Source organism: Acanthisitta chloris, unplaced genomic scaffold, assembly GCF_000695815.1.
Source record: "Acanthisitta chloris isolate BGI_N310 unplaced genomic scaffold, ASM69581v1 scaffold41355, whole genome shotgun sequence".
Taxonomy (NCBI): domain Eukaryota; kingdom Metazoa; phylum Chordata; class Aves; order Passeriformes; family Acanthisittidae; genus Acanthisitta; species Acanthisitta chloris.
The window spans coordinates 5289-28285 of record NW_008673901.1 but is presented as its reverse complement, the minus strand read 5'-3'; the positions used below and the strand labels follow the sequence as shown (position 1 = coordinate 28285).

The 22997-nt window shown below is 36.9% G+C and overlaps 1 protein-coding gene across 1 annotated transcript; it reads right to left on the bottom strand.

Annotated features, from left to right (window-relative positions):
• Nucleotides 1–1970: 1970 nt before the first annotated feature.
• ABCD3 (ATP-binding cassette, sub-family D (ALD), member 3) lies at nucleotides 1971–18549 on the bottom strand. The gene is made up of 22 exons (XM_009075118.1): nucleotides 18520–18549; nucleotides 16376–16474; nucleotides 14758–14846; nucleotides 13787–13856; nucleotides 12880–12977; nucleotides 12139–12262; nucleotides 11115–11171; nucleotides 9777–9919; nucleotides 9378–9447; nucleotides 8869–8938; nucleotides 8657–8754; nucleotides 8486–8577; nucleotides 7883–7971; nucleotides 7734–7806; nucleotides 6657–6720; nucleotides 6216–6293; nucleotides 6055–6120; nucleotides 5872–5961; nucleotides 5538–5657; nucleotides 4775–4879; nucleotides 3394–3450; nucleotides 1971–2626 (listed from the first exon to the last, which is right to left on the bottom strand). Exons 2-22 carry the CDS (start codon nucleotides 16448–16450, stop codon nucleotides 2549–2551), a joined length of 1806 nt encoding a protein of 601 aa, XP_009073366.1. The 5' UTR covers nucleotides 16451–16474; nucleotides 18520–18549; the 3' UTR covers nucleotides 1971–2548.
• Between the last annotated feature and the right edge of the window lie 4448 nt (nucleotides 18550–22997).

Here is a 22997-nt window from a genome sequence, read left to right as displayed (position 1 = left end):
TCTTTGTAAGCCTCTCTTACAATCAAGCACAGAACATCATTTTTCTTTCCTTCCAGTATATTAGAAACACTAAGTCCTGGCCCAAAGGAGGTACCAGCACCTTCAGTTTTAATGAGTTTCATGGCATCTAAAGGCAAACCTATTCCTCCTTGTTTTTGGAGATGGATCTGTTTGTTTGTTGTTAGTTTTAAAAATAAATATGAGATTACACAAAATTCTGTTATAACCAGTTAAATTGTAAAGTACCTTGGGATTGGCTGCTGGGGAGCTATGTAAGTGTGCTGTGTGGTTTTGCTTGTCAGCATTAAGAATACATTAAATTACCCCAAGTTCACTACTCCACTGCAAATGACTGCCCTAATTACAAAGGTCATAGCAACTTTCTCATTTTAGAGATTTTTTTTTTAATGTCTCTCTTAAAAGGCTACTACAACATCTCTTCCAAGAGAAGGGGTTGTATTTGTGCTGAGAACTTTCACAAAATAAAACCCAAACCAAAAAACCTCCCCACACAACAACCTATCTGGCACCCCTATTTTCATGGTTACAATTAGGAGACTACCACCTCACATCCAGCATGCTGCTACCTGCTACGTTATGGCTGATGTGAGAATCTGAACAAAGTACAAAAAGAGATTAGTAAAATCAGGTATCTATTTGCCTTCTTGTAGAACAAGCAGAAAAATTTATTCTGGTATCTTATTCTCTTGAATCTGCTATACTTGAGAGAGCAGCTTTTTTGATTTTCATTGATGCATTATACTCTGAATCTACTGTGGTCACTAGATTCATAGACCAGAGTAACTCTTTGCATTTGAGTATTCTGAAAGAACTGTAGTACTGACAAGCAGGGGCAAGAACTGTGATAAAACAAAAAATATTAACAGGTAGCAATTTCAACATGAAAGATAACAACTAATCAAATTGGGTAAAAATTAACAAACAGCAGTGCATCCAAGTACATATCCATTTTATAAAAAGTTGGGTTTTTTTCAATCTAAACCCTTGACAAAAGGTGCACAGAGAACAGATGTATTGCATATTTTATGCATGCCTTCATGTAGTGCATTCCTACATTATATCTTATATGGAATACTAAAAAACTACTAGACCTTCACTGTACAACAGGTATTGTAATTTTTTGTTTTAAAGCCTAAACAGCAATTCAGTTTGAATTATACCTTCCTATTCCCTGATCACAAAAATCACCTTGCTGCATTTTTGTTTGTCAAAGTCAAATGGCAACCACAGTAATCATTTGTATGGAAAAAAACGGTTACAGTAAAGTATTTAAGGAGTTTGGTTTCTCAAGGGGATTTGGCAGTTGGAAGACAACCAGCAAGGACTAGAGATCCTTAGATGGCAGTGAGAATCACCGGAAAATAATTTGTATCAAAAAATCAAGAAACCTCATGACAAGAGAATAAACATGAAGAATGAAAGCATTGTTTTAAAAGAGGAAGTACCATTATCACTTTCAAATTCTGGCCTGAACAGAAGCTAAACCCATGAGGAGATGTGATTTTTTTGAAGAGGGAGAAAAGGAGGAACTTCAAAAAAGTAACTGCTGTATTGCAGGACTGAACACAGGACAGACAGCAAGCTGCTATTTCACAGATTAACATTTCTGAGCCCATTCTAACCTCTACTGACTTAAGGAGAGGAATGACAGGACCCACATTCTTTTCTCTGTTTCTACTTGTGGGAATCATTCATTTCTTCAGAGCAAAAACCATTCACAAGATTGTTTGATATAAGGAACATCACTTTTCTTTCATCCTTTTTTTTTTTTGTGGGTCAGTACTTTCCTCCCTCAACCACATCTCAACTCTTCATTACCACAGTATTTCTTTAACAAAAAAAGGACAGTTGGGATGGGGAATGGATGAAGCTCTTGCTAAACTGTGAGAGAATGGGATTGCTGAGCTGCAGAGAGAACTGCATGGACAGACAGATGTTGAAGAAAATTCAAAGCCCAGCAAAGAACAAGCTAAAGCTTTTTGGTTTTTACCATCAGAAGGAATTAGTTTTGTCTTTTAGTTTCAGTTCATCCTTTATCAGCAAGGGCACATTGGCTACATCACAAGGCTTGGACAAGGAAAAGGCTCTTTCATTTACCAGGGCACAGATCTGAAGATGGGACAATGTCCTGCACCATGCTAAATCACTCTGAAATATGCATAGAACAGAGTGAAAATCCAAGACTGCTTTGCAGGAACAAGAGAGGTAGCAACCCTAATTTTAACAGGGCTTTTCACTGAAGGGAAAGAAGGTCTACAAAAGTCAAACCAGCCGATTTCAAATGGTTTGCATCCCAGGATGAATCAGGTTACACCGATTTAAGCCCAATTTAATTTAGGCAGGTTTTTAAACCACAAGAATAAGGACATTCTTAGTACATATCAATAATTAAACCAACATATACACAATTAGCAATATCCTACATAATAGTAAATGCTTAACAAGCTGAGTAATTTTATGGTACATTGTCTGACATTCTACACACTTCCTGTAATCATCAGTCTCTGCAGCAGTTCAGTTCGTGACTTTAAGATCCAAATTCAACTGTGTCTTCAGTTATTTTCTTGAACTCATAGTTTCCTCTGCCATCCATATGCAAGTAGAACTGAATAAAAGAACATGTATTATTAATCACCTAAAAATTACCAGGTCTATACAGGCCTAAATAAATTGTCTTTTGAAGTAGTTTTAATGTAAGAATCTTAAACTCAGCTAGCCAGAGGGTAAGCTGCTCCCAACCTCACATTTCATTAAGTTCAACTGCCTCTCTAAAAAATGTTAAACGGGTTTTGTTTGGGTTTTTTTTTGCCTATCATACATCAGTCTGCTAACAGCCACACCTAGACTTAACACTGCTCTCTTGGGTTTTGTGACAATATACTTAAGGTACACATTCATCCCTGTGTGCTGTCAGTATTTTTACCCATACATACAGTGTGTCTGAATCAAAAGAACAGTAAAATCTTAGTTTTCAAGAAGAGAAGTTCATATATTAGAGATGAACTCTTTTTAAAGCATAGATATATTTGGTACAGTGAAAGCAAAAAACTCCATGCTGTTTACTGGATTCTAGTTCAGGAGGGTTTTGTGGCTAAGGAAGAAGACTTGAACATCTAGTAATCCTTTCATATTTTTGTGGCTACTTTGATAGATACATTTAAGGATTTTTGGATAGTGTTCCTTCCTAACTTGAAGCATAAGAATATTTCAAATAGTGCAACTACATTATGAAAGTAAAACCTTAAAAAAAATAAACCAGAACATAACCTACTAGGATGTAAAATGACAACACTTTGAATTGTAAAGTCAGTTTAATAAAGTCAGTCCACACAACCCCCACCAGCTACAGACAGTAAAGCAAAGACTACATACCTCATGATGTTTCCAGAGTGACTTCCTGTGGGAGACAGTGAAGAGAGTGATGCCAACCTATATGATGAAAATAGCCACAAAACAGTTATTTTTTTCTCATGGGTTAAGTATAATTTATTTTTCAGCATGGTATCAGGTGAAGCTCTTAAATTCGTAACCATAAACTTCCAGGCTATTATTAACACTATACATACAGAGCCTTAATACAAGATTTTGGATTAGGAAAAACAACCAGGAAGGATTTATCTTTTTTAATAGATTTCAACATTCTTGTGCTCCTAATGATTTGTCAAACATAGAATGAACTGGGCAAAAGAGGTAAGGCAGGAGGCAGGTAAAACAATAAACCTGGTGAATAAAGGAAGTCTAACAAGAACAAATAAAAACCAAAATCACAAAAGCTATAATGAATTATAAACTTAGAGTGACAATTTAAAGGTGAATAATCATCCTTTGTTTTGTTGCAATTCAGTTAACTATTCATTCCTAACAGCAGCAGCAAGGACAAAACAACTCTGTGATAAAAGGTAACATTTTTCCTTTCTGCACGGACAGCTTCACTGGGAACTCTGTTTTTCAGTAACACACATTAGCCACTTGGCAAGTACAAATGAACATTCAAGTTAACAGAATAGGTATGGAAGATAGACTTCAAAAATTGTCAGGGTACTGATATCAACGTGGCAAAACTAGTACAAGAAATAATTTCCTTTCTTGTGCAGAGTCCTGACCTAGTGTCAAGTCACTACTACACAAGGCTCCTTAAGTTTCCACTTCAAGTTTCAAACCTGTATTTCAGTGGATGCACAGTTCTGCTTCATTACCATTCTGAGAATATTACTATTCAACAACTAATGTTATTTCAAGCCCATTCTTTCCTAGACTAGGGGTGTGAAATTGAATCTTACTGACATTTCACACAGCACAACCTAGAATCTGAAAGAGTGAATTTCAGAGGGAAAGGAAAAACAAAACTGTATTTAATATCATCATGTTTTCCTAGAGTGCTTGGCTTTTCCTATCTCAAAATAGATGGAAATGTTAACTTTCAGCCTTTCACTTCTGTTGCCTTGGCCAAAAGAAACATCTCCAACAACAGAAGTCTAAAGTTTTAGATTATTTGATCTTCACTTGACATTCTAAGACTTGATGTGGAAAAGTAAGGCTACTTAGCAGTTAGAGTTCTCTGTAAATCACAGAAGCCACATCTAAATTATCCTAAGACTACAAAACAATTGCTGAATTCCAAGGTGCATAAAGGGTCCTTGCATGCCCTTCTAAGCTAATTTTTAATCTGCATTAGGCATAATAAGAGTGAACCTTATGTTGTTTTAAGTTTCCTCTGAACACACAGATATAATTCTAGAAACGAAGAGCTTACCTTGCGGCAGTGGCTGTAAATGTAGCCTTCCACATCAACACTAACAGCACTGGTGCACTCATCCAGAATTGCAAACTGTGGCTTATGATAGAACAACCTTGCCATCTGGAATGCAAACAAAAAAAAACCTGCTGTGGACAGAACTAAAACCAATAGTGCAGTCTTAGAAGTAAAATTAAGAATTCATGTCCAAAAATGTACTATGGCAAGGAAATTTCCTTTAAGTTGGTACCTACCAAAACCTGAAAATCCAAGAGCTTTATAACAGAATCATAGAATTTTAGGGGTTGGAATGGACCTTACAGATCATCTAGTCCAACCCCCCTGCCATGGGCAGGGACACCTCCCACCAGACCAGGCTGCTTTATCCATCCTGGCTCTGAACACTGCCAGGGTTGGGGCAGCCACCACTTACCTGGGCAACCTGTTCCAGTGTCTCACCACCCTCACAGCAGAAAACAGTTTTCTAATATCTAAACTGAACTTCCCCTCCTTCAATTCGGATTTGTTATCTTTGGTTGTTTTTTTTTTTGGAAGACAATTATTTTAGAACTTCTCCTTAAACAATGAAAGCATAAGGCATGGTAAAAGGTGAACATTTCCTTTCAGATTTTGAGTACAAAAAACACTATTTTCAGCTCTCAGTATTCAGGTATTTCATATTTTGGGGGTTTCATCTAAGTAAAACATTGAGCTTCCAATTCAGACTACAGTTTTGACTTATGTTCTGTATCTGTTAAGTATTTATGCTTTTGAGACATACAGCCATTCTCTGTTTTTCTCCCCCGCTGAGTACATCCATCCAATCCTGAACACTGTCCCAGCCTCCTTCACGCTCCAGGATTTGGCCCAGCTGGACATTATCCAAGTACTCCTTCAGCACCTTTTATGGAAACAGAAATGACAAATAAAGCTAACATGAACTTAAAGAAATGGTTGGAAAAGGTTATAAAGAATTATACCATTACATTATCAACCCTGGCAAATATTAAAATCAAATTAAATGCAGTGTTTTTAATAGCAGTTTCAGTATTTCTACATCTGAATCATTATTGATCCTAAGCAAGACAAAGGGTTCATGAACTAATTATCATTACCTGGTCAGAAATCCCCTTCTTTCTCTGATCTTCCAAAGTATCTGGATATATAACTTGATCTCTGAGCGTTCCAAGAGTCATATAGGGCCTCTGAAATACAGTTAGAGCCAAAAAGGTATGTCAGATATTTCTAAACACAGTCAAAGACAGAACATTATTGTCAAGTAAAGTACTTGGTCTCACCTGGGGAACATAGAACAACTTTCCTCTAACAGGTTTTGTTAAACGCCCACCAAACAAAGGCCACAACTGCAACAGGAAAAGGGTTAAACCTTAATCGAAAGAGTCCAATTACAACTGTGTTTTACATTCTCCCCCCCGTTTAATTTAAAATGCTCCCTTACCTCACCAAGAACACGAAACAGTGAGCTCTTCCCACACCCATTTGGCCCACAAATCAGCACATTTGCACCAGATCGAACCTAAAAATGCAAAGCCAACACATTAAAAGGGTAGTGAGAAAGTACTGTTGAAAGCTTCTACAAACACTGAGATGAGCTGGTACCCTCACAGGTTTGTACATGCTACTTTGGCATTACATGCCAGTCATTTCCAGCAATAATTACTTTTCCCCCCCCCAACTAGTTTAGAAGCACCTGCAGCTGGAACAAAACACACTTATCACAATAAAAATATTTTGGGGGAAAATAGCTTATTGCCCTTTTTTTAAAACTAACATGATGATTTGTGTACACATTTTTTATAAATTAGATTATCTTTGAAGTTCTCATCTTCACTTTTAAGTTTTGTATTACTATTGTTTTCTATGATATTAAAAAACTTACCTCAAAGTTAAGGTCTTGTATCAGAACATCTCCATTAGGTGTCACCAATGGAACATGATCAAACCTGCATGTATTGCAACATTAAAAAAAAATTAAAAAATGAAGAGTTGCCTGAAAGAAGCTAATACTGAACTCTCACTCTAGAGATTTAAGGAACAGGGCAACACCTCAGCAGTACTTCATTCACTCTCCCAGTTTCCAGCTACTAACAGCTAAGGAAGTTCTTGAACCAAAATGATACCTTAGCAATTAAACATCTACGGGTTTGGTTTTGTCCCCTTCATATATTTGTTTTCTGAATCCTTCTAAGCCTTTGGTCTCTTTAAAGCATCTTGTGGATATAAACCTACATTTAAGGACGCACATTCATTGTAAAGCTGCTAGGGAAGTGTATTTCATGAGTTCCAGGATACACAATGAATGACTTCTCTGCTCACCTCCCCCTTGACATTTTCAAATTAGGTCATAAAACCAGCTGTATCATCTCCTTTCTTTCTCTTTTCCCCCTTCCTCCACTTCTTTCCCATCTGCTTTCCACACTGACCAGATTGAGGTTATTTATCTCTTAACTGGCTTTACTTTAGGCCTATAAGTAGCAATACTATGTCAATGCTATGTTTCTCAAGCTGCAAAGAATGAAGTAATTGATCATTACATGAGTACATCAATGAAATCTCTAAGCATGCAGAAATGCAAGCAAATATTTTGAAAATGAAAATCGACTTGCCCCTAATTTTTACAACTGAATTATGACATAAAATCTGTAACTAACCTATTTCTAAGAAGAAACAAAATGGTCTGGGAAGTCATATTCCAAAGGACAGTAAGAAATCTTGCAAAAAAACCTAAGTCCAGAGAGCATATTATACCTCCTGCTACCATGAGAGGATAAGGACTTACAGAACAGAAATGCTGAGTGGGTGTGAGGTGGAATCACTTGTAAATAAACTATATTACAACAGGAATTGCAAATTGTAATAATGTGTATTAAAACATCTATTAATAGTGCCAGAGGGGAAGACTTAAAAGCCAGTCTGCATTAAAAATACTGAACTTGTGGAAACTTGGTAAACGTACTTGATAATGTTATCGGTGTTGATAATCTCTCCAGATCCAGGTACCAAAGACAAAGCTTGCTTTTTCTCTGCATCTTAAATTAAGAAAAAAGTATTAGAGACTGGAACACTATGCAGAGCTGCACATATTGTGTATTATGTCACACCTACCTTTTTCTTGTGATATCATCGTACGCTGATATTTGCCACTATTCAAGTCCTTCAGAACCTGCATTAATTCTGTAATTCGAGCTGTGAAACTGAGAAAAAAATAAGAACTCTAAGTAATTAATCTTTAAAGTTTTAGAAATCCACAGAAGCTCTAATGAGCATTCTGTTAAACTCAAAGTGACAAAGTTATTCAACCCAGCACAGAAACAGAATGTTTACATTTTAGAGTTGCACCAGGTTGTCCAATACGCACAATGTTTACAAGATCCTTTTCCTTTAATAGCCAAATTTTTCTTCTTAAGATGTAAAAAATAAGTTTGGTAAATACATAATTGCTTTAAGAGCACTTGACAGTGTCTCCCCTCAATTAAACATTCAAACTCTATGTTGCTACTATTCAGATTTGAAACTACTAGTGGACATAATTAGCACATCAGATATGCTTTCAGCACAAAATGTTTATAATTTCTTGAATTTTAGGGTGCTGCAAAGAACAATGCACATAAGCTTATTTTAATTCTACAGTCACTTTCTTAAAATGCGATGAGAAACAGCAAAAAAGGTTTACAAGAGATTCTTTTACACAACTCCTATGAAGCTTACCCAGCCAATCTTGTCATTTCACGACCTGCTAGGACTATTCTGCCCAAAGCTTGAGACATTCTCAGTAACATTCTTCCACTTTGGTAGTAATCCTAGAGTAGAACAAAGTTTCTTTATGTGGACTAACAAGACTTAAAAATCAGGAGACTGTTTTAATTCTGGTCTATTTACCTCTAGAAGTTCTGCATGAGTACTGTTCTGATGACGAGGATCAGCCAGGTTCAAAAATGGACGACTAACAACCAGGTAACCAACCACAGTGGCAAGGTCTGCAGTTTAAGAATAAATATTACACTACATATTCATTTAAAGAATAAGAAAAGAAGACAATTCTCACATAAAAAGCTCGTTTTGTTATCCATTAGCACTGGACAAACACTTACATTTGGCAATGATAGTATCAACGAAACCCATAGAGAACCGAAACAGGATGAAATTATGCAAGTGTTCCACCTGGTAAGTTACAGAAGAAAAAAGTTCAAACTCTCAGTACCTGTTTTACTATCTTTTATTATTTTACAGATAATTGGTTCCAAAGAGTTGTTTTTCAGTATGTCAGACACCTCAACACACCTGTAAGTGTGCCTAGCACTGCAGAACAGTCCCTGCTGGCAGAGACTTGCACTTGAGATCAAAACAACCTGCACATGCAACTAAACAATGAGAACAGTAATTGTGGTGGGTAAAAGGAGGTAAGTGGCAAGAAATAAGACCATTCCATCAGAAACTTGTGTTCTACTTATAGCCTACTAGTTTGTTTTTTAATCCAATGTCTGTACCAGCAAGAACACCAAGCTACTACAACCAATTTATATGAACACGTCAAGAATCAGCACGATAGAATTAATTGATGCTTTGCTTAAAATGTTTCAAGAGATCAAAGAAGACTTACCAGTTTACGGAAGGTTTTGTGAATAGTCTGTTTTTCTCTCAAGTTTCCATTATAAAAAGCAATTTCTTCACTAAGCAAAAACAAACAAAAAGAATGCAACTTCATTTTGTTACAGTCTTTGAAAAAATTCAGCCATGAACCACGGGAATCTAGCTCTTTCAGTCACCTTATGAAATAAGGGTTTGTACTTTCCCCAAAAGTAGAACATAAGCTTATTATACCCCAGCTACAGTTTTTCTTCTGAGTAAGGAATATAATGCACTACAAATTACTTTATAATAATCTGCAAAGAAGATGTAAACAGTCTTCTCAGAACTGACAGCATCAGACTTCCCAAATAAAGTAATGCTGTGGGGTGAAATGTGTCATTTATGTCTTGTCTTCCAAGCAAATCTGTACCTGTTTGTAATGAGCCGTGAGTTGACATATCTGTACTCCCCTTCATATTTTTGTTCTGTAATAGTCATCTTGCCAATTGGTCTCCTTAGACGTGTAAGGAAAAACCCTGAAATAATCAAGTATGCCATCATGCTGGCTGGACCCTGTGAATATCAAAAAAGAATAAGAGCTTAAAATCTAGATGGTCTCAAATGGCAACACATATACCCAAAATGTCCAGAAAGCATGAATCCCTTCATTCTTACCTCCCATGTACCTATGGTACCAATTCAACTAAACTTGCAATTCCCACCATGTTCCCTTCTTCCTGTTGTAGATGCTGTTTAACTAATTTGACTAGTTCTCTGTCCCCAGATGCCCTTCCCATCCCACCATTCTACTCAAGTTTTTATCATCACCCAGTGTCATCTGTGTCCTACTGTTGTAGCTTATTTCACTAATAATTTCCCGGTCTTCTCTTATGTCCTCTCCTTCATTTCTACGTACTTCTTTTTCTCTACATTTGTTACACTGTCATAGCAGTCAATATATTCAATCCCATTCTGTTCTTTGATATACACATCTCCAACACATTTCCTGGTTCTTTTAAGCTGTCCTGGTAGGAATCCATTCTTCTGGATCCTAAGCTTCTAAGGACCAGGGCACCCAAACAGCATGCTTAAATATTACTGCAGTGTGGCATGGAATAAACTGAATTTGGCATAAACTGCCTGTAACAACTATTACAGAGAGCAACGTAAAAACATCTGAGACTGGAAATTACCTAGGTTCAGTTAAGCCTTACTGCTAGTCTGCCTCAAAATCTGTGTCCCAGATCTGCTACTTGTCAACTCCTGAACATTTATGACAATGCAACATTTCACTAAGCTGAAGAATTATTTCTGAAATTATTCATCTTATTGGTAGGAGAGGGGAGAGAATATAATGGTCTTATGGCTCAATGCAAGGAATGGTTCCCTTTTACAGAGGCTGCACAGAAACAGAAAAATTATTTTCACCCTTTAATGGAATTCTTGCAAGTCATAAGCAGTCAGAAGGGTACTGCACTAAATGGGATTCCCAAATAAATGCTAAAAGAAAATAAGGAACTTTCTTGTTTCTGAAAATTGTTGATTGAATGCCTGCAAATTCTAGGGTTTATTTTCCTTGTCTCAAAATAAAGACCCCTAAAGCATACAAAATATTAAATGTAAATGCTTATTTTCAGTATATTCCTTCAAATAACAGAACGAATCTATAATTACCACCTAGATGTTTCCTCAGATTCCAAACAGGTATAAGGCTAGAGCCAAAGAAGGAAAAACATACTTATCATTCTAAAAAACCCATTCAATTTACCTGTGCTCCTATTGCACTTGTTAGCTTGAAGATATACAAAACTATATCCAAGAAGGGCTGTAAGAGAAGCATAGAAAAAAAGCATTTGAAGACAAACACAAAATGAAGATAAAATGATACAGAAACCATGCACCACCCCAAGAACAGCTATAGTTCTGCATTGAAAGCACAATGCTGGCTAACCTATTATACAAAGTAAAGGCTAAAACAACAGCAATCTCAGCCACATGACTTTTCCCAGAAAACATTCACTCAAGAATTGAACATAAAAGCATCACAATCTTCAGATAAACTTGTACCATATAAAAAAGTACATTTCATTATTTTAGGTCTGTAATAACATTCTGCTCACTAATCACAGGTGGACTAGACCCCATGATTACTTAAGTGATCTAATTGTGAGAAATACTGAAAGAAAGGGCAATGCCATATATTTGGCTATGTAACTGATAGAAGGGACATGCCAAATTGCAAGAATCCTGTTCTATAACCTCTCTCTCAATGCTCAAACAGCTGAACTATAGGTTTTGCAGTGAGAAGTTTTGACAAAGTAACCTGTAATTTACTTATATTTCAGCTTGTATGAAAAATATAGCATCAAAAAAACTCAGTCAAAAATGTCAGCAGTATTCTCCTTCATTACCTAAACCCCCTAAAATTTACTCCAGAAACAGGGAAAAGGTTATTCAACCACTATCCCTACCCAAAATAATATTTGTATGTAACTAAAAGCTAGCCACTGATTTTCTTCTGAAAGCTAACTAGCTGAGAAAGCAAAATCATCACTGTTCAACTGCAAAAGAAGGCAGCAAGTTCTTTAAAAGAAAATTTAATACAAATTATAACAATGCACAACAATGATTTGGTCATGAAAACCACACAGAGTGTGAAACAATATATTATCATTAAAAAATTTTTGAGTACACCAAGCAATCCACATACAAATGCACATAATTGTTTTGAGCTGACACCACATCCTAAATGTCTGCAGCTATTACTCAAAGTTCTCTCTTGAAAGACTTACCTTGCTAAGGTTTGAGTACAGGTCCACTACACTGTTACAGAATTTTTCCACATCCTGTGTAAGGAGCTGATCTGGATTAGCTATTCTGTTGTCCAGATTTCCCATTTTGTAGTATGTATAAGATCTGAAACAAAACAATAGCTAAGTGGCAGAAAAAAAATCTTTACCTGGGATCTGAGATAATTGGAATCCCTTTGCTTCATACAACTGAGATAGAAAGTAGTGCAAACACTAAATGACTGTATGGAGTCAATACAGCTTGTGCTTCTGCCTGATCAAATGTACATTAAATCCTGCAGGATTTTTTAGGCTCCATGATGTCTCAGTTAAAGCTCAGGCCCATGCTGCTATGGAACTTAGCTAGAAAACCCTCACAAACTGCTTCAGCACATCTAACAACCAATATTCAGTGCAGAAGGACAGAAGAACCTACTCAAGCTCATGTATCCAATTCAGTCTGCACTATATAAAAGGAACTGAAGTACTCTGGAAGCTGACCGAGTCATGGAAGCAGTAGGTTGCATTTTTCCCCCCAAGTTGAGCCAATTTCGTTGTCTTCTTATCTGTGCTACATGCAACCTGGCTAAGCCACTCATCTTCAACAGCAAGATAATTGCAGTGAAAAGCCTTTTCTGAGCAGTGCACCTAACCTATTACACACCCCGCAGCCTGCTTACTATGTACTTAAAATGATTTGAATTAATTTTTCAAAACTTTGTACATTAACAAGATGTTACTTACTTAAGATATTCCTCATAGAGGTATCTGGTAAGTCTTACTCGGAAGCAAAGTTTCAATTCATTTAGACCATACTTCAGGAAGTTATTCACTAGAGAGATCTAAAATAAAAAGACAGTATTTCAATATTCAGCTAACAAGGTCGAATACATTGAGATGAGTTTTCAGCATAAATTGTATAAATACTTTAGAACAGGTGAATTCTCCCCCTAAGTTGCTAATACTACTAACACACCTAAGACCAACTATATAGTGTCTACAGGACTGCTGTTTAGGTTTGTCTCTAGTTCCCAGTGGAATTCACCACTTAAAAAAGATAGACTTAGCATATTTTCAGCTTTTCTGATAAGCTCTAGAAAAGAGCCACCATTTGACAACCACTCCCTCAAATTTGTCAATTTGTTTTAAAATCTACTGTCAACCAGGTACATTATCTATTAGGCAGTAACAATTACTCCTATCTGGCGCAGGTCAGAGATGTCAACAAGCTGAAGGAAAGTTAATGGGTGAAAAACCCACAAAAAATCTCTGAAAAATATAAGAAATATAAAGTCTAAAAAAAAAAATCTTCACCTTCAATGGTTCCAAAAGAATCCCAAATCTATGATACTGAAATATAATCCAACCCATAAGATGTCATTCTGCAGTACTACAGATGGCACATCAACAAAAAACAACCTGAAAACCTAAATATATCTGTCAGAAAAATAGTTGCAACCAATAAGGAAACATGCTGATAAAGTCTCCCACACACTACAGCCAGAAAATTAAATGTGTCTTAATACAGACATGATGTAAACCAACTAATTTCCATGGGTTTTAAGACACTCCTTTGAGATCTTCTCCTCAAATTTTTAATTTACATTTAAAGTCTGTTCTACTAGGAGGTCAGCATAAGAAGAGCACTTACAGCAGGCATCGCGGCAATGAAGTTGAACAAGTATTTCTTGAAATCTTTTCTGCTGCGGCCAATGATAGCACTGCAAATGACCACCAGCTAAGAGTTAGTTACAAGAGAAACAACCAAGTATAAACTAGCATGTCTTAAGTGGTTAAAGTCTCAGAGGACCACACAGAAAAAACCCAAAACATTATGAAAATGTGTAGTATCAGCTGTAGGATCCAGTCAGACACACTTGTCTAGTTAAGTGGCAAGTGGCAGACTAAGCAGTTAACTCCCTTCTGCTCCTGCTGCAACTGCCTGCACTAAGGGCTCAGAAATTCATGGTCATGGAATACCAGTCCCTTCCCTTCTTTGCTTTCATAGATTCTCACTAGAGAAACAAAGCAGTTCTTCCATTCTAGGAAGCCCTTCATGTCTCTCCTGAAACACAGTATCACTTTGAGTTCAGACTTCAACAGACAATCTGATTTGCTTCAATTTCAACAAGATCAACAAGAATAATCAAAGGTCTAAAAAACACTAAGATGGTAAGACTGGAATAAACTGTTTTTATCAACCTAAGGAGTAAACAGCTCAGTAGGAAGAAACAACAGTCCTAATAACCATACATGTCTAAGCCTATGTCACCACACCCCTATGCCACCACTATTCTGAAGTGCCTCATTAGACATCCAGATCAGTAAGACTTAAGAGTCTTCAGCATACAAAATGTGACCAAAACAACTAAAAATCATTTCATAAATAAATTATAACAATAACAAATAACAAATAAATAACAATTGTTTGCTACAGCAGAAAAATTTGATCAAATTTTTTGCTTAAAAAAAATAGTGGTCCCTCTCCAAATTACAACTATAACAGTTTTCCAGTTGTTTTAAAACAAACAAGCTATAAAATGTCTGAATACATATTCTGGCAGACTACTTTCCCTGAGAAGCACAAGAATGAATGTTCAAAAATAACAAGTGTATATGTACCTTTCAATGACTGTTCCATTTTGAATCATCCAAATATCACAGTAAGTGCGGACCACCAGCATCACAGCAATAAGCAGCAAATAGCCTGTCTAGTACAATAGAAGTATAACAATTAAACAATGCATTAAATTCACCCTTTTTTCTAGTAAGTGCTCCAACCATATCTAGAAGTATTACCCTGCTGCCACCAGCTAATGTAGTATTTGCTTATTCTGCAGGAAATATATTAACATACGATAATTTTCGTAAGGTACTGAACACATTCTTATGAAGAAAGTTTGTCTTTTAAAAAGCTATGTTTGGTTGATATATATATACAGGACACATCCTGTAAGATGGAAGACGTAGCGATAAAGTAGCGACTGCTATTTTGAGACAATTCTGCCTAAGGTTGCAAGAGACCTTTGAACATCACATACTCCAACACTCCACTCAAAACAGGCCACTAGCAACCAGTCGCACCTTGTACTGTTGACCAAGAGACCTCTCAGTCCAACAGTCCAGCTCGCTTTTCAACCACCTCACTGGTCACTCATCCAGCCAATTAAGTTTGGCTGTCAAGGTACTAAGGGAGACCTTAGGCCTCAAGGCCTCGCTGACATCAAAGTATTCAACATCCTCTGTTCTTCCCTTATCACCAGAGCCAGTTGTCTCACCACTGAGAGCAATCAGGTTAGCAGGGCATCATCTGCCACTGGTGGAACCAGGTTGTCTCTTTGCAATCACTTTTTTGTCCATTGGGGGGCCAGAGTCAGCTTCCAGGATGATTTGCTTACAGCCTTACTAGGAATATGGTGAGGCTGACCAGTCCATAGTTTCCAGTACACTTGTTTTCAAATATCAGAGCCATGTTTGGGGTTTTGGGGATTATCAGTAACCTCTTCTGATGGCCACAACCTTTTGAAGGTGATGAAGGCCTGCTCTGTGAGCACTCTCACAAGCATTCCCATCTATGCTTCTACCCTCCACATCCTTCCTTTCTGCAAATGGGCTCTTGAAGGTCCTTGTTCATGCAGGCCAGCTGGCTGCCACACTTGCTCTACACTCTGTACATCAGAATTCATTGCTCTTGTGACTGGCATATGTTAAAGTTCTTACAGTTCAACACTTAAGTTCTGAGCTCAACTAATGCACTTTTTAAAAAAAAACGTGTCCTGGAAAGCAGGAGAAAGATTTTGAGGTGAACAATTTTATTTTGATGAATTTCCTCTGCATAGCTTACCTGAAATGATGCTAAGAGACTTTTTGACAAATTCATTTTCTAATAAGGGTTGGCCTAGATATAAGTTACTAAAGCATATGCTGTTTAAAGATAGGAAGCATTTGCACATAGAACTGTACTACCTTGCATCAAACAGACAAAACCCAGATGCTCTTAATTATGCTAGACTGTAGTTATCAGTTGACAGTAAATGGCTTATCTGTAACTGAAACCAGAATGCAACTTTTTAGTGATCTGACAACTTAAACGTAGACTTTTATATTAATATGCTGCTATTTTAAAATACATAGCACAGTTCAGTCCTAGTCAAGTAATGTATATGCTTCTGAAATTATGTCAGAATTTAAATGAAAGGAACCTGACTCATTTTTATTTGTTATTGCAGGCAATGCTTACCTCCTTGCAAAGTGTTCTAGGGACCATTATTTTCAGGATTCGACATATCCTTGCAATAAACACTCTGTCCACCATCGCTCGCTCCTTCTTTCCCTCCTTCTGCTCCACATAGAAGAAGCAAAAACAAGAAAAGTGAGAATTTCCCTGTAATGTATTATTTAAATGTTGATATTTTCCCCCCTATCCAAGTTATTTACAGCTACCTTCCTTCTGCAGCATTTGCAATGTTTCCCTCTGATCTATGACTTGCTCAGACAAGTTAAATAACATGCAAGAATTGGGACCTATCAAAACAAATCTCAATAGGAAGTAGCTGCCATGATACAAAATAGCTTTTATTTCAGATCTTTGTTAAAGGTGATATACAAACACTGCAGACCACAGCATTAAAACACCCAGCTACAAGTTGTAATGCAATCTACTATCTCTTAACATTGCTTGTCTCTAAAAGACATCATCAGTCAGTATTTTTAAAGGTGCCTTCCATCATTTGTCTAGACAATGGTTTAAACTCTCTGACTGTACAACCCAAACTTGCTCCAAGTGAAACCATAATTTTTTATTTTTTTACTTCTACAAAATGGTGCAATACACTCCTAGGGAGCTAAATCTATCAGACTTAAAACCCCAAGCATTTTCTTTATTTGGGTCAGTTGTATTTATTTACTCCACATAACCCCTATCTTCTGTCCTGACTAACCTGAATACTTTTTAAAAGCTAACGGTCCAGGTATCTTTACTTTTTTTGTTCTTTCACATAAAGATGTGACAGAAGAATTCAGTCCTGAAAACACACCAAAAGGGCATGCATGTACTTCAAACAAGTCCTGTCTAATCACCCCAATCCTGCTATCTTTGCCACACAAGGCTCAGGTGAAGAATGTTATCAATGCCTATATCAATATTACAAGATAAATAGGAAACCTAAAAGAGAAAAAGTTCCCCCTGAATGCTCTGTGACTAAGCCTACACCTGTTTTTCATAGGATGAATTCAACTAGTCTCACCCTTTTCAAAAACTATGCCAATGCAAACTACAAATAATATTGTAGCCAGACAGGACGCTATGTGACAGATGATCAAAATATTTTCATTAAAATTATTTATACAAAAATCCAAACAACTAAAGACTACTGTCCAGACCTAATGAAGCATGATCCTACCTATGGTATTGCTTTTCTGCAGTAGAAATGACTAACACAATGTCTGATGTGTTACATTTCTAGGAGTACCTGACTAAACATATTTGATGTATGAGATGAACCTGGTTTTCCTCTCTATTCAGCTTTTCCCCATTTTTAGTTCTGTGTTGCACTTATATTCATTCCAGAAGTTCCTTTTTCCTTAGACTGTTAATTCCTCATCCAGTATAATTGTACCCAAGATGGGTAAGGATAAGAGACAGCTAGTTAAGATTTTTACAGGGAGGCATAGCTATGCAAAAGGGAAGTGATGATGGCAGATAACACAGCCCAGGTTTGGCTAGAAGCTAACACGATGCCTGCACACACCTTTATACTTACTCAGTGCAAGCCTTAAGTGTTCAGCAAAGATGAAAGTACAGGGAATTTATCATACCATCATAAGACCTGATATTTCTAATCATGGACTTTGCCTTTTGGTCTCTCGTATTTTATCTGAATACAAAACAACCCAACTTGCCTTAGAGGAATTTAATCTATCTGTTTCAAATAAATGAATTAACAGACACATAAAAGACCAGGGAAATGCCAAACTTCTGACCAGAAGTCTGAAGTAGTTTTTAAAAACTGTCAGACTCTACATCTTGTTCCATACTTTTCGCTTTTCAATAAAAAGTAAATACAAGTTACACCAAATCTACACACAGCTGTTTGTTGCTATACATACAAACTTACAACACTAGTCCTTACACATTCATAAACACTGAGATAAAAAAAGCACATGGTACACATCAAGTGCATATCATTATAGAGTCAAACTTCAGCCTCTTGTAACCTGATTCCTCCATTCGTTGCACTAATGCAAGCCTGAAAGTATCATTCAAGTCCTATTTGCACCATAGCCATCATTCTGTCCAAAATTAAACTACAAGACTTAAAGTTCAAAAAAACCCCAGATTTATTTTAAATTATTAAAGAATATATGAGATGAAGGAAGAATTACCTCATTGTTCTGCAATGCTTGTTTTCCACTTCTTTTACTGTAGGGGAAAAAAAATGTTACTTGTTATTAACATACTTTTCTGTGTCTTGATCTTTACACAGAAAAGACAAAAAGGAAAGCATGGGACTATATCCCTACCTACTTCTTTCAAAGCAACGGTGTCTTCTGCAGGGCTACCTTTTATGTCAAACTTAGGTGCTGTTTTTATACAAATTTCCATGAAACCTTACCCAGCAACCAGTTGCAGGTAGGGAAACCAAAGTCTCATTCTTGCATCTGGAGTTCTGCCTTACCTTGGCTCTGTATCACCAACTCCTAGGGTTTTTATGTCTCTCATATATACTTTACAAGCATGGCTACATGGTTCCACTGACCACAAATGAAAACTACAGGAATGCAGATTCAGCAATCCAAGCAACCCAACTTTGATGCTTCACACTATCTACATAAGCCAAACAGATTTGTTTTGCATTGTATTTGACTTTCAAATAACACATTTTACTATATAGAGAGATTATTTGTTCATAAACAAGTGCTGCAGGGGAAAAAAGTCAGATCCTGTGAAACCAAGTTCCTGCAAAGCTGTGTATTGGAAGAGGAGTCAGTTCTCATTCTGCCCATTTTCATTGCCCTGCATCTGACAGAACAGTTAGAAGAAAAATGTTTATCAGCTAGTGCTAAACAAACATTCACAAGCACAATGCTATTCTTTTTCCTCTATGTTTAAGAAAGACAAGCTGACATATAAAACAGTTGTAGTTGGTCTTTCTCCCATTCAGAACACTCAAGCCATCAGACAAGCACATGAAGTTGTTGGGAGAGATTATGTATTTAGGTAGTTTAAGCGACACCTAACCATATTAAACTGTAACTAACCATTTCTCAACCATGATACTGAAACATTTTAAGGCAGTCTTAAAACTACAATATTCACATGCTTTCAAGATGGCACCTAGGAAATTACAAGGAAGCAGAAACTGTGAAAGGCCCTGCTCCTTCTGCCTACAACATCAAAACAACTGCAGACTGCCACTCAACTAGCTACCCCACAATTTTATGAACAGCACCATTTCACACTTGTGCTTTAAAGCTCTGTGAAGAAAATACCTAAAATGAAACCATGCCTATTTTAATTTATGACGATTAGAAAGATCTATGGATGTCACTGACCAATGAAAAGAGAGACCTTAATTACTACGAAAGAAGAGGCAACATAGCAGAGGAATATGAGAAAAGAAGGGAAGGAGGAGACCATGAAAGTAAGAAGGGAGAGATGCCAGTTCAGCAAGAGCTTAATTAAAGGTAACAGAGACGGAAGTCTGAGCGAAGATAAAAATCTTGTAAGACTACTTGTGCAAAAGACAAAACAAAGAACATGAAGGGCAGCAGAGGGCAGACTGGGGGAGAAATAACTTAATAAAAGTTCAGAAGAGATATTCCATCAGGCTGTGATGGAAGTATGTCTGCAGAAATGGTAACAGTGTGCAAAGTCTCAGAAATAATCTAGTTAGACACTAGATCCTGGTGATGGAAGAGAAATGCATTGTTGGCTCAAGAAACTTCTCAACATATCTTGTAATCTTTCAAAGAAGACAAGATTGACCTGTGTTTTAAAATGTGTCCTTGAATATGGATCAGTCCAATCACATCTGGTTTGGTAGTAAGAAAAAAGTACTAATCTCCAGTATGAATAAGCAGTTATCAAACTATGTGGGTATTTCACTGGATGATTCATGACTTGCCATACTGCAAAATGAACACATGCTGCTCTTCCAGACAGGCTATAATAACTTCTAGCTTTGTTGCTTCAAGCCCTGTCAATGTTTGAAGTCACAACACTTGTAATACACAACTATTTCAGATTTAAAAGGATCAGAAGTGAAGATGTTAATATAGTACTCTATTAAGAAGATAAGGCCCAGAATTATTCAGGCAGTTAAGTTGAATATCTTTCATGTATTTATTGATAAATTTTACCTACAGCAGCTGTTTAGAGAAATTGAGTAGCTGCAACTACTGACTGAGCTGAAACCGATTATCCATTAAAGAGACTGTTCAGAAATCAAGATCTTGTGCTTAATTGTGAATTCATATTTAATTAGAATTTATATTTAAATAACAAAATAAATAATGAAAAAAGAGCTTTAACAGTGTTTAGATCTCCTTTTCTAAAAACAACTTCATACAAGCTCAAAACAAGATTAATATTTCAAAAAGAAAGGAAACCATCTTATACATGAAATCTGGGGGGAAAAAAGTGCCTACATAGTGCTAATGTGGGTCTTGCTATTAAGAAAAATAATAATCCATTGTTATTTTAACAAGTAAAAACATTTTTCTTGCAACAAAGTACTGTGCCATAGTTCTGCCTGGAATAAAACTTCCACCAGCTGATTACTGCACCTCTCTTTCTTCACCAGAGTCTCATTTTTTCAGTCTGGTACCTATTGGCACTACTCCTGATTCCATTATACTACTGTAGAACTTTTTTTTGGTGAGAACTGTGGTTGCATTCTCATTGAATTTAAATACTAAATAACACCCTCAATTAGTCAGCAAGAATACAGCAAGACTATCTGGTTACAGCAGAGAGTTCTAACATTTGGAATAGATTCAAGGTCTCTATTATTCCAGACCTCTCATTTTGTTCCTTCACACCTTCACAGGCAATGAGGGGTGGGGATGAAGAGTTTTTCAAAAGGGTTACCCAAACAATATATAGAAAAAAAGATAAGAATAATTACAGTACTAAAACATTTCTAAGAGAGTCAAAAACTGTGGAATTTGTCATCAGATGTTTTCAAGATCTGACTGCACAAAGCCCTCAACAAACCAGTCTGAATTCAATGTGGATCCTGATTTGAGCAGACATTGGATTAAGTGACCTCTTGAGGCACCTTCTATCCTAAGTCACTTTTAAAAAAGAATTTAAAAAAAGTAAAAATTTTTTAACATGAAGAGGTGTGAGGTATAAAGGGACACTTATCGACTGAAGATGTTTTGGGAAAAGCAGCATCTCAGATGTAGCCAGCTACCCATTATTTAACTTTTACAGCAAACACAGGTGTAAAACAGCAGCACTGGGATGGTACAACTACACCCAACTTGTCATTCATTCATGCATGGTAACTGAATAGCTACTCGCTAAAGATAAGCAAATAGGCAAGTAATTACCCAATGGACAGTAGGCAATACAACAGAACACCTTTCTCCAGTACCAAGAAACATGATCAGCTCAAGCCAGCAAGATGTGTTAAAGAAAAAATAAAGAGTTTCAGGATTCTGTGCATGCATTTGACAGCTGATCCAACTTCAAGGGCAACAGTGTAGCTCAGGGGGAAGGCAGAAAACTTGGTAATACTAAGCAACTTCAGTCTCCAAACAAGTACTGGTCACAGCAATCACTCTTTTGACTCTATTTACATACCAGTGGGGCTATTCTCTCTAAAGAAACATGCAACAATACTGGTTACTCAAAAAGGATCATTCTCAACACCACTGAAGAAGAAAGTGATTTCAGAGAACTGTGAAAAGCCTTCAAGAGGCCACTGAGTCTATTTACTGAAAGGTCTCAGGCATACTAGCTCTATGGTATTTACCAGCAAACAGGAACAAGTTAAAGGATTACAGTCTTTAGAAACACTTGTCTCAATCCAGAACAAAGTTCAGAGGAAGCAATCTACACTGAGTTAAGCATAACAGGTAATGGCAGATGAAGAGAGTGGTAAACAAGACTTCCAGTTTAACGAGACAAGCAGAAATAAGGGCTTGAAAATGTTACGCTGCCCTTAACTGAAAAAAGCCTATAAATTTCAGGTCATGCTACCTTCCTTCTGTACAGCAGGATGACTAACTTCTGCCCAACACAGTGCAAAGAAAGCATATCTGTTTTAGGACAAAGTGTGGCATTTCAAAGAGTTGTCACCTATAGGCAACCTTTGTATTTTGCAGACCTTAGATTCTAAAGTGGCACTGGGCAATTTTCACAGCTTTACGATCAATGATTTTGTAATAGCTTGCGATTATTTGTGCAGTTTTCAGGTTAGTTTTGCAGTCAAGGTACTCATGAGACATTGTAAAGACAGAATAAAATTCAAATGACTAAAGATGCAGCATACAACATTACAGCATGAAGAAAGAACAATGAGAAAAGTGTGCTGTTGCACATTCATTGGCAGGCACAGCTTCAAACTGCACACCAGACACGGAGGAGTGGAAAGCAACAGCACAGTTATTTCAGGTCAAGGGCAGCAACCTTACTGGGAAGCCTGGGCACAGTCCAACAGCATGCCCATTTACACAGTACACCCTGAGCACACACAGAAACCAAGAGCAGAGTTTTCTTGGCTCCAGGTTGGTGGCTAGTTGCAGCATAACCAAAAATAATGTGAGGGGAATGTATTCAGGCAACCAAGGGACTCTGAGAAGGTCACAGACAGCTAAGTCATTGCAAGCAGGAGCTCCGAAGTGCTCTGCAG

Excerpts from the sequence above, each read along its gene's own strand:
- ABCD3 (XM_009075118.1), bottom strand. The coding sequence starts at position 16,450 with ATGGTGGACAGAGTGTTTATTGCAAGGATATGTCGAATCCTGAAAATA. Across the intron at positions 9,448-9,776 it reads TCACGGCTCATTACAAACAG|TGAAGAAATTGCTTTTTATA; the intron begins GTACAGATTTGC and ends GTTTTTGCTTAG. Across the intron at positions 6,121-6,215 it reads TGTTTCGTGTTCTTGGTGAG|TTGTGGCCTTTGTTTGGTGG; the intron begins GTAAGGGAGCAT and ends TTCCTGTTGCAG.